We start from the raw sequence: 12,852 nt of genomic DNA, 5'->3' as shown, positions 1-12,852 counted from the left end.
TCTCCAAGAGGGCCAACAGATTAGCTCCTAAAGCAGGACCCATTTATTATTGATATTGTAGTGGTGATCATTTCCTAACCATTTTGTAATAGGTCTTTTTCACGGATGACGTTTTGACAAATCAGTAGGAAAAACACTGCATGATAAATTTATTCCATTCTCTTCGATTTGATCCAGATTATTGTTACACCCTCAGGGCAAGCTGTTGCTTTGAAGCAACGCAGGTCATTCAAAGTTGCCTGGACATACCCACAAAGATATAAAGTTATAACTGGATCACTGTCTAATCATCAAATGTAATATACTCCTTATGAAATTAATGCTATACAAGCAGGTAGAGCAGAGTAACCTCCAATAGCAGACAAAAATCCTCTTTCTTAAGAAGCTCGATTTCAGGGTCCTGGTATTGGACATGCTGGCTCACTGTCATGGCTTTCTGGGGCACTTGATCAAGGATGGAGTCAATTATTTGGATGTGTAATTTCCTGCTATTCCCATTCAGGTATTTGTCTGCTGAGAAAATGACCTTGCCAACAATCGATTGAGGCAAAGTGAACCTGGGAGTTTTGGGGGTTAAGATATAAGTATGGAGTTTAGCACAGTGTTTCCCAACCTGTGGGTCATGACTATGGTCCCCAATATAAATATAATAATTTTCTTTCATTTTTTCCCCTTGAGAAATTCTAGATATTTTCACCTCCCCATGCATCTAAAATTCATTAAAATGAATCAAGGAAATATATATATTTTTTTGTTATACAATTTATAACTCACATCCACATTATGGCACTAATATGTGGTCACAAGTCACTAAGGCTGATAAACTGGTAAAAAAAAAAAGATGACGGGGCTCGCTGATGAAACCTCCATCCCTATTATGTTTGCAGTAGCCCGTGTCTATTTCTGTCACACACCATTACATAATTGCAGCAGTAGATGGCGCTGTCACACACATTTTATATTGCTCTCGAGTTTAGCAGGCTGTTAAAGATCCAAACACATAGACCAACATGCTTTTAAGAATAAGATAACAGTTGGTCTGGTTGGGTAGCACTTGGGCAATACATTTAATAATCTGGTACTCTGTGCTGTCTGCTTGCATGTCTGCTGTTCATGAGGACGTCAGCATGGTAATCACACTGACACAGGCTGGAGCCCATCTTATCTGGAGCGAGGCCAGTGTATTTAACAACTAAAAAAGCGCAACAACCTCAAATTATTCCAGTGTAAGATTGCGGTCAAAGTGGGACGGTCTTACGTATGAAATTCATATTTTAAATAAAGAAAAGTCCTCCATCTTGTAAGCACCACTTCCAGCTCAATGCTGTCAATAAAAAAGAATGTGCGCTTTGGCAGCTTGCCTGGCTTGAACAATGAAATAGCCTTCATCTGACCTAATCCTACTGTAACTGTGGTCCATATGATGGGGCCAAAGGTTTAATGGGAACATCTCTAGAGGAACTTGCTATTTTTCAGTATGTGAAGCTTATCCCATATAGTGAATTTTACTAGAGCCTCTTTTAATCAGCCCGTTTCACACGTCCAGACTGTAAATATGACACATCATGCAACCTGCTTTTAAAAGCATCGCATTACAAAGTAGAGGGTTTAGTGGGACCAACTTGGGACCAAATGCTCAGGCTGAAGTGAAAGTAAAGCCTTGTAAATGGCTTATGGCACTGAGGAGCCATGTTACAGCTGCCATGGATCTGCCCGTATCACTGCCCAGGTCTGGTCTGCTTAGGAGGGGCTTTGATTGATTAATTATGTGGAGGCATTCCAGCACCGTGCCAGCTGCAAGTCATGCACAATGGTGAGATTGTGCCTGGGGCGCCCAAATGACAGCTGCCCAGGGCTGCCCCATGGAGCTCCGATAGGTGATTACTGACCACAGATGGACACGCACTGAAAAACAGATTACGTTGCACTGTAGGTGTGGTAGGTTCCAAAATGATCATCCCTCAAAAAGTGAAACTTCGTAGTTTGTTGATTTGTACAATCAGAAATCCAGTTTTCGCAAGTCTTGTGTTCCTTATCTCGACTGGTTAGATTCAGATAAAATATCAAAAAATAATTCTGACGGTCTGAACTGTCAATCCCAAAAACAGTTAATTTAGCAGTCCTTTCTCGTACCATTACACGCTTGCAGTTAGATGATGTTACTGTCTGGAAGTGGACCCAGGAATTTCTGGAAATGGCTTGAAGAAAAGTTTATTTAAATGATCCCATGTCTGGGACACAGGATGCTATTTACGGTAATTGTTTTGTTTTTGAGCTAGTATATGCAAACCTTATGTTGTATAATAATATGGGATATAATACACTAATATTATACTGAGGCACGCACACCTTCTCTATAATTAGACTTTGTGCCTGGACCCTGTCTATGATATTGGAAATGTTCTGCCTGTTTACCAACAAAGAGGAATGGAGTACAGCTTGTTTATTCCTGAAAATGACACTTAAAATGACCATTATTTAGTTGTTCCGGTAGCTGATAATTTCATAAACATTTGGAGACTGGTCTCTTGCCTCACCTCATTTAACAGAGGGGGTATTTGTTAGAAGCAAAAAGTGCAAAAAAGTGAGTTTCTCATCACAGTGAAAAGAGTCCAGCCCTGCCCAGAGAAAGTAATCTCTTGCAGTGACGCCCAGTCTGTGCGGCCTAAAAAGTCAGGCCTGCCATCCCACCTGTCAGCATTTGCACAGATTGCGTCACCCATCTGACCCTGCTGAGCCACACTTTGACACATTTGCTTAGTGGTGTGTTTTACAAACTTTATAGCCAACACATGTGGTGTCTGTCTGTTGTTATGCCTTGACATAGAGAACAGGAGTTGCCCAACTGCAGCATAGCTCTGCGACTCAACAACAACTGCGAGAACCAACTGTTGTTTCGGTATTCTTGGGCTAAACCCAATGATGGAAGAGCTTTGCAATGCGTTGTGGCAGAGAAAAACACAGCCTCTACTTAGAAATGGCTCATTTGGTTAACCTTTTTTCTTCAGCATGGATCATAAAAATCCTGAGTGGGCTGTTATTACAAACAGAATAAGCAACTCCACGCAAAATAAACCAATAAATGGAAGGGAAGGGGAAAGAAACGTTTGCTGATGTTGACAACAAAAAGTACTGTTATGGTTCAGTAAAGATTTTTGCAGCGTTATTTTCACCTGCTTCTCTCTTATTTTTAAGTTTTGTATGGAACTTGCTTGAAAATGTCAGAATCATATTTTATAATGTGAAGGACATATCCTGAGGTTCTTTCATAGTTTCCATGTATTTTAGTTTTATATGAGTAAAGTAAGGTAAAGCGGTAAAAAAAACAGTAAAACTCTGCTATTCATAAGTCTTTCATAGAATCAAACACCACTACGAAAAAGTGCATTAACCAGCTAAGGTCAGTGCTTCAAGCAGAGCTATTCCCCGGATGTTTGACGTACTGATTAGACTTCCGCTATAGCTGGCTTTGGTCAACAGCGTTAAGCAGTCCAGAATGATGTCATAGAGCATGATCTAACTCTGTGGCCAGATGATTGAATCATACATTTTCCTTTAATTTGGGGGTTATTAAATGAACAGAGCTCCTCTCTGTGAGTTTCTAAAGAAGACGATCAGTATTCGCCTTAGGTCATTTTCTCGCTTGTGGTTCATTTTTAATTAGGAGTGAAATTAGTACTTTGTAGCAGCTTTTTATTAAATAGGCTATGTTTCTGATTAACAATTAACCGAGAATCCATAATTTATGAGCGAAGTCATGTGGCCGTGCTGGGAGGCCGGTTATTTGACAAAGCTTCAAATCCCAAACAGATGAGTGTTTTAATGGAGTATTATCATTTCCACTCTGGCCATAATAAAAAGGTATAAATGCTCAGGCAAAAGTTAAGATTGGTGTGAGTAGTTCTTCAGTTCACCTCTGACCTGCAACACAAAGTTGAGTGTTTGCTAAGCTTCATTTAAACTACATCTGTGGCTTGTTTTTCTCGCTAGAAGTTGACAGACCAGGGAGTATTTGTTGTTTTTTATAGTTTGTGGTGATTTTGTTTGTTTGTGGCTCACTCACGTCCACAAATAAAACCAAATTAAGGGTAAGAAATACTCCCCCTAAGCCCATAATCTCACTGGGAGGCTAAAAAGGTTGTTTCCCTGCATGTTTACCATCTGCTTTGTTACATTAAATTCTACCACATTCTGGTTGGTTTTAGTGAAATGTGTTATTGATGCAGTTCAGCTTCGTTTTTGTTTTATTGATGGGGATAAGCATTCTCATGTACAGATGAATATAATAATTACCATCCCACAGGGTCTTTCAGACATTTTAATTATGTGGCTCATGTTCTATTTTTGCCCAAAGAGTGTCCCCCCCCCTCACCCCTTCCTCCCCCATACAGTTGGGACAGTTGCTTGGTAAATGCACAGCACCTGTTTTAAACCCAATTGTTATCCCACGCCCTATCCTAAAACGCTTTCACCTGCTCCCATCATCTCCCATTTGAAGTTTGATGCCCCGTTCTCTTTTTTGAACTAAATGCATCTTTAACCTGGAATGTGCAAAACATTGTTTAGTCACATATTGTCTCTTTAAAGCAACAGTTTGGCCTAAAAAAAAGCATGTGCTTTTCACAATCCAGATATGTATAACAATCTACGCAGTATTGGATATTCTACCAGTAAATAGAACTGTGTGTGCCCCAATACCCTCCAATAGAAACCATTTCTGCTTTGTCACTGGTTCTGTAGTTAGATAAAGGTTATTAAAAATTAAAATGTCCACAGGTATTTTGTGAAACCTCAAAGTGAGCCGTCGAGTTTTGTCTTTGGTGGCACCACAGACGACCATGAGAGACTGAACTTTCCAAAAGCATATAAAGTGTTCTTAAAATTCCAATTTCCTTATTATGTGTTGCAAACTGACATCCTACTCTGGAGACAAATAACGCTCAGTTCTATGTGTAAAAGTAAACCATCGTGTTAGTGTGTTTGTTAAAGTGTCAGCTGGATTTTAGCATCGACCAGCCATGCATAGCTCAGACTGGTGTCAGCAATGAGCTCATCTGTTCCACTAACAGGAGGTGACACGAGTGAGGCAAACAATAACGCAGAACTTTCAGGTGGGTCCAGCTTGTTATGTAAAGCCCCTGAGGCCACCTTGTATTTCAAAAGCAGGAAGAAGGAAAAAAAATCACATTCGCCTCTCCTGTATTGAATCCAGACTCTTTGAGGTGAGGCATAATGATGTCCTCATAGTGTGATAAAATGAGGGTTGACCCCACTGCTTTTCAAGAATTCTTTAGAACATCTGTGAAAGTTTTTCCAAGTTGTCTGTGTATTTATTGTTATTTTTCTTATTTATCTCTAATTAGAAAATGTCAGAGAAGAATTACCTCAACCAAAACATTAAACTAATCTGTAACGCAATAGTGGTGTTCAAAAAAGACTTTGGTTTGTCTAAATTCTTTCCATTTGCCCGAAGCACTCATATTTACACATATTTTCATCTTCTGCTGTTTCTCTCGTGAAGTTTTTAGGTACATCATGATGATTACAGAGCAGATCCATCAAATGTCTGGACATGTAAACGTTGAAATGTAAATATCTAGGTTCACTTCTTTCTTGCTTTCTATGTTTTTGCCATAGAACTGTTTAACAAGCCTTTCCACTTGGCAACACTTGGCAATTCAGATGTCAAGCACACGGGCGAGCAATATACTCCAGGCAGGCTGCAGCACATGATTAAAGTTCCTGTAGCCTATGTGATTAATAAATCACACCACCAGGTCAACAGAGCCTCCAAATAAAGGCTTGAAGGCACCAAACCTGCCGCTGGAATGACATCAGAGGTCAAATGTTAAGCCTCCCTCTCAAGGTGATTGATAGTGTTGGAGAGGGCTAAAATAAGGTACCGCTTTTTTGTTATTCAACCTTTGATATGGGAAAATTGCTTCCTGCTGCCGGAGCACGGTTGCCATGTGAACCTATGATGTCACATGATTGAGTGACCTCATCCCGCCATTCAGCCTGACTGCCACTTGAGGTTGGCTTCAAATTGCACTAAGAGGAAAGTACAATAAAGGCCTGTATGACACGGCGTGTCCCTGCTCCCACACTGGAACACTGATCTGCAGCAGTGAGCAATGCTTTCTAAGCGGCTATATTTTATAGATTCCTTTTATCACCATCTTTGTTTAGGATTAACCATGCTTATATTTGCTTTTTTGCACTAAACACAATGTACATCTGAGGCTGAACGGAAAGTCATGCTTTTTTGAAGGTATTTGGTGAAGTATTGGAGAATTTTGATTTTCGATGTGAAGATGGTACCAGATAAAGTAAAGGGATCCCAAAGTTACTACAATTGATCCTCAGCGGGACATGAATTTCTGTACCAAATTTCATGGCAATCAATGTAAAAGTTGTCTTGACATTTCCCCATTTATCAAACATGTCAGTAGTAGAGGAAAAGTCAGGGGATCACCAAAATCTATAGGGTTCACAAACTGAGGACCATGAATATCTGTGCATACTTCATTGCAATCCATCCGAAAGATATTGAGATATATCTTTCTGGACCATCATTGCCATCACCGGAGGCGTGCCTCTAGCCTGCCTGAAAATTCAATGTATTCTTTGAATTCCAAGACTTTGCTATTACAGCCAAGAAAAGTCACTTAATTCCCAGTAACCCTTATACTTGTTGAGAACAAATGCTCCCACGGATGCCAATCTGTCATCAACTGGCATCCAGTCCAGAAATGGAAACACAAACTAACTGTGAAGTGGATACAGTTGATCTTTTACAAATTTCCTCACTGACCTGTTCATTGACCTGAATGTTGACTTTGAATTATCAGCTTTTTCAAGTGCAGTGAAAGCCTCATTTGATATTTAATGTTCTCCAAAATCATTAGTTTCTCAACTACACTGCATGATGTATTTTTCTAATGTCATGGCCAATTGTTATGGCAGAACAAGAAACCCATTTAGGAGGTCACAACAAAGACCCTCTTGTCTTAAAGCCAGGTCTGACTCTTGTCTTTAAATTTGAACATACTTTCACTGTTTCTATTCATGATGCCACCCTGATGCCAAAGTTGGAGCCTGAATAGAACAAATATTACAGGTTTCATGTTTGCATGGAGCATTACTGCAAAAGGAGGCCTGAAATGTCAGCACAACAGTTGATTTTTTTGGAACAATGCCTGCTACAGTTTAAAAGATGAGAAATATATCCGTCATGACAAACGGTTGAGATTCATTGTCCATGCTTGCCTGTTTTCTGCTGAACTGACAAACTCTGTCTCACTTAGTAATGAGTACTGACTAACTAAGATGGCATTTTGTTGCATATGATGTCATGGTTCTTTATGGTTGTGATAAGAGTGGACATGTTTAGAAGAAACGTGTGAAACAGGACTCCCAGGATGAAGCACCACAGGTGTGTGTGTGAACGTCAGCTGAAAAGCATGCAGTCCAATTAGGTCAAATAGCTTCAGGTGAGTGTGGAAACTAGGTGCCACAATTACATTAGAATAAACCAGTGATTAAAGGGGTTTAACTTTAGTAGACAGGTTTCCAGGCTTTTAAGTTTGCGACCTCCAGCTGTATAGATTTGGGGTGGGTAAAACTTCACGAAACCCATGTGGACATTATGTAGTAAATGTTGAAAATGCGCCTTTCGTAATGTGTTTGTTTTTTACGTTGTCCATAAACTGCAGCTGTCATGTTGTTTTTATCAAGCACAAATCATTTCATTGTTAATGCTGTGTATTAGCTTCGGTGGCTGGAGTACAAAAGCCCACAGGCGAGCCATCTGAGAGAGGCTAGGTCATTGTTAAGATGTGGGTTCAGACTTGTGAGCTAAGAGCAAAAGGAATTTGAAGCTACTTAGATCAACAGATAAGCATTATTACAAATGTGTGACTTCATGATTTCATTGGCACCATGCCGCATTGCCTTCAAGGTTTTTGTTTCATAGTCATTCACAACTTTAACTTTCTCTTAAGGCTGTTTCTTTCTATTCAAACAAAGTAAAAAATTAGCTGAACTGGTATAAATATGCACACGTTGCTTCAAAACGTTGCCAAAGAGTTTATGTTTTGGATAGTCTGTTTATGCTCTGTCTGTCCTGCTCGTATAAACTTAGAAATAGGGGCCTGGGCCACAGGACAAATGATTGAATTATGGTTGGATCCAGGCTTGGCATCCAACATTAAATCATACAGTTTTAGTCATAACTATAAAAGTAATAAACAGAGACTTGATTCTCATGACGAAGAAGAAGGTTCTAGTTAAAATTAAATTGATAGAGAATGTTTTTTTATGCAATGTTTTTCGGAGCTGTTAGGGTTAGATCTCTATGGATACCATCTACTTACTAAAAAGTATGTCTGACATGTAAAGGAAGTATTTTCCTTTTTCTGTTCCTTTCATATCATATTTTTAATATTTCAAATATTTTCTTTCTTGATCATAATCCAGAGTGAAAACTTAATCTTATCTGTAGTGAAACTTGACCAGGAGGCCGATCGTGCCTTTGTGATGACATACACAGTGGAAAAGTACAGACCCCCTCTTGCCCCCATGCATATTCTCTCCTCCGCCGCAGCTATCACTCTCCTTTCATGCGGACTGCCTCGATGACATCACCCCTTGAACTAGTCTTCAAAGTCGTATTTACTGACTCTTATAAAATGGAAGATATCTAACGAGGGTGATCACCAATTGCCTGTGGTGAGAGAGCATCAGGGTTTTATTATCATCTTGGGAGGCAATGATATCAGCCATCAGGCCAGAACCAGCTTGTCTTTAACAGCCAGGAAGATGGCACAAATTAAGAGCTATACGATGAAGGCTGAGGTTTAAATCATTTGTAACGGATGTGTGCAGCAAAGTTAAGCGTTACGCACAAGATGTGGATGGGAGCTGCGAGAAGGGAGGGGGGATTCCAGGGTAAACAACATACGGAAGGTGTTACGGTAGCCTAATCTGACTCGGTTGGTAGAGGTTCGACACCTGGTTCAAATCTAATCAGACAGTGACTCTGTGGGCAAACAACTTCCCATCCTTAATAAATGTTTACAAGCTAAGTGGAAAAACGGGCTTTACACACAAAGCGTTCAGTTCGAAGAGATTAAGATACTATTCCTAAAAGTGAACTTTTAGCAAAAGTCTTACATGACGGCATGCAATGTGTCCACGAACCTGCCCACCCTTTTTATTGTCTGTCTTTATGGGATAAGTTGAAAGCAATACTTTGATATATTGGGCAAGTATCTTATTTGTATGACTCTTGAGATGATCAATACCACTCTTGTGTCTGTGTGTTAAGTACTGGGCTTGAGCCAGGAGGCCATTAGCTAAATTTAACTTAGCTTAGTATAAAGACTCTCTCCAAAATTCAAAATAAACCTGAAAATGTTAATTGGTGACCTTTAGAGGGGCTGGTAGGTGTGCTTTTGAACTTTCCAATCTTTAGCCTAGCCAAAATGGCCATTTGCCTACCCTAGTATGGCCTTTAGCTATGGTAGGTTAATGGCGCCATGGCTCTAGCTCAGTACCTCAAATAAGTGTATCCCCCAAAATATCACTCTACTATACTATACTGGTTATATCTGATTGGTAAGTAGCTTGAAGAAATTCTGTGAGGTGTTGTTGTGTCTTGTTTGTGTTACAATGTGTCTCAAAGACTGCTAAATGTGAGTGTGTCACAGTGAAAGAGATAAGCTAGTAAAATAGCAACTTCTGTGGAATGGTAAGCTCTGTGTAGCTAAAATGATTGCTATATCGCTATTTGAAAATATAAAAATCATTCCTCCATCATAAAAGGCTTTATGTATATACATCTGAAAGGGTTGCACAATATGAAAAAATATATGATTGTGTTATTCATAGGGGAGATTAAACAGTATTCTGTTATACGTATACAAACAGTTACACACAGTAACACACTTATTTAGCCTAATTTATTTTAGGGTTTTGCAAGGTTATAAAAGTTTCATGGAGTAAATCAATGTTATGGATTTTGGATTACTTGGTTTAGTTAAATTCCGGGTTAACCTAGGGATTGCAGTATTCTCATTAACATCTCTTAGCGGGCACTCAGTTTGCCTTTACACAGAATTACTTGCAAAAAGATATATGTGTATATATTTCCTTCTGACAAATAATGATCCTAAATTCAAAATAACCCACATTTCCAACTGTTCCACTTGCACACAACCAACATTGCGGCATCTGGTGGTGTCATTGTCACACAGTGTACCCACTGCTCACATAAATCGCACACTTTTAGAGCCCAGCAATATGAGGAAATGGCATTTTAAAGTCAGCCAAACCCCTTGAACTCCACCCATGAAGCCCTGGGTGAACACCACCCAGCCTGCGCAGAATTTATCTCTGATTTCAAGCTGCAACACATTAAAACTCTTGCTTTGATGACTTCATAGTGAATCAAAAGCTCTTTGAAAAGCATAATTAACCATGTCGACTCTGAGGCTACCTCTGTCATACGGAGCCCGGCTGGGGTTGTTGTCCTGCTGCTGGCTGTTCTAGCCCGACACAAACAACACAGTAACACAGACCACTTTAGAGCACACGAATGAATGTATTTATTTTCTAAATATCATGTAATTGTACTACATGGGTCGATATTTGGGAGTTCTTAAAGTGTTTTGTCAAACACTGACTGGGTTTTGTTCTGTCTGAGCAGCTACTGCGAGCCATTCAACCATGTGCTGGGGTCAAGTCAGAGAACAGCTGGGTGAAGAGTGAGAGTTCCTTTTTTGGGGAAAGCTTTCACCAGAGGAAGCAGATTCTCCACTCTACTCCCTGCAAAAATATTTTGCCTGCTGTCTGCTCTCCTCAGTAATCCCCGCTCCCCCGACACACGCACGCCACCCCTGCCATTCCAATCAGTCAGCCCAACATGTGCTCTGTTGAACCCTTGCCATCATCAAGGAGTGGTAGGGGTCATCATCTGCTTGACTGTAATTCCCCCCCCTTCAACACACACACACTTGTCCTGCCAGCAGCTCTGTGGTTTAAGAAACAGAGCGTCAGGGCTGTCCCATTCCCAGCTGGAACCTGAGTGACAACTGCTCCTTGCTGATGGGGAGAAGCTCTGAGCTGAGGAAAGCACTCTCACTCCAGGTCGGACAGCGCTCACATGAGCCTCTGAAGCTTACTCTCTCCTCAGATTTCAAACTGGATTTTTTTAAGAGCCTGCTGCCTGTGAAATACTTTTTTTTTGTCTTGTAATTTCTTTTAACAGAGCAGAACACCTCGGGGCTGAATCCGTTCCTCAGCACTTCAAGGTGGAGGTAAGGTAGAGGCAGCGTGGGTGTGTGTGAGCTTGTTTCAGCTGAGGATATTACCTCATAGAGGATAAGCTGTGGTTGAAGAGGTCTGACAGAGGTCTCTCCCTCTGACTCCATTAGTCGCCTCTTATCTGGACAGATTTTCTGTTCAGGGTTCAGAGGGGAAGTTTTGACAGCCAGGCTTTACAGCCCCCTCTCCGCTCTGTTGCTGCTGACAGAAAGAGAGAGAAAAGAGAGAGAGAGAGAGAGAGAGAGAGACAGAGAGAGTGGTGACTTCATCCCCTCTCTTAACCAACCCTCCTCTTTTCCCCCTCCTTTTTTTTCTGTTTCCTTTTTTTTTTTCAATTTTCTTTTCACGCAGCACAGTCAGGCAGCATGCCAGCAGTTTTCATCTTGCTGCGGTCCCTGGTTATCAGGCTCCTCAGTAGCAGACTGGCAGGCTCAGTGGCACAGTTCCTCAGGAGAACCCTCTCTACAGGCGCTGCCCACATTGGCACGGCGCTGCGCCACGTCTGGGACCGCATTCGATCCCAGGAGTCCAAGGAAGCTGTCCTGGGCTGTGTGCTGTGCATTCTCAACATGCACAAGAAGGTGGAGAACTGAGCTCTCCCTCCACTTTCTGTTCAGCCCTCCTCCACTTGCCTGTTGAACAGAGACCGGACAAACAGAGCTGGTTGGTGTGGAGGGTGTACAAAGGGATGTGACAGACTTTTTCTCTATGCCCGTTTGGACTTCAGCATATTTTGCTTTCTCATCTGGACACTGGCAATGTCTGAAAGCATTGTGAGGAAGGTCCAGCCCTTCACCATTGGGACGAGGCTGTCAGTGCCGGCTGTGCCAAAATGCCAGGAGTTTACACAGAGTTATCTGCAGAGCCAGAGTCTGGATAACTGCACTCTACAGCACAACCTGAACTCGCTCTACCTCAGTCGGTCCCAGGTCTGCTCACGTGGCCCCTGTCTCGCCTCACCCACGGTGAAGCAGGTAGCACCCGTGGAGCACAAGCAGGAGGACATGGCAGCTGAGGACCACCTGAACCAGAACGTTGCCTCTCCCTCTGCTGTCTCAAGGTCCATAAAGAAGATCACAATCTCTGGGAGTAAAGACAGATCAGAGAACAAGGTGTCACAGCTTTCAGTCACAGGGTCCACGTCTGAAAACAACAATAACAACAACAATGTCACCAGCACATCAGCTTCACATCTGCCAAGGATTGTGGGTGTGAGCTGTGAGAACAAGCCCAGTTCTCACTTCAAGGTACAGGACACACTTTACTAATGCAAATATGCCAATATATATATACTATATACTAACCAAGGAAATAAAACAGATCAGACAGAAGTGGGATTTCTCTCAATAGTGGAGTATAATGAAAAGCGGTTTTACTTAATAAAGACAACATATAGGTAGATTACACATATCTTCAGAAATATGTCTAACATTAGTTTTGTCATTTTTGTGTTAAATCCTCTTCTTTCAACAGTTTTAGTTTTAACGAAAAAACTGGTAATAAATCGTCAAGCAAAGACATTCACCT

The 12,852-nt window shown here is 41.1% G+C and overlaps 1 protein-coding gene across 1 annotated transcript; it reads left to right on the top strand.

Annotated features, from left to right (window-relative positions):
• Window positions 1-11,690: 11,690 nt before the first annotated feature.
• Window positions 11,691-11,918, top strand: LOC129091899 (protein myomixer-like). Its single transcript, XM_054599582.1, has one exon. The coding sequence runs from the start codon at window positions 11,691-11,693 to the stop codon at window positions 11,916-11,918; it is 228 nt and encodes a 75-aa protein (XP_054455557.1).
• Window positions 11,919-12,852: the final 934 nt, after the last annotated feature.

The sequence above is a fragment of the Anoplopoma fimbria genome, chromosome 6, assembly GCF_027596085.1.
Source record: "Anoplopoma fimbria isolate UVic2021 breed Golden Eagle Sablefish chromosome 6, Afim_UVic_2022, whole genome shotgun sequence".
Taxonomy (NCBI): Eukaryota; Metazoa; Chordata; class Actinopteri; order Perciformes; family Anoplopomatidae; genus Anoplopoma; species Anoplopoma fimbria.
The sequence above is the reverse complement of the archived record's forward strand: the minus strand, read 5'-3'. Positions and strand labels throughout refer to the sequence as shown.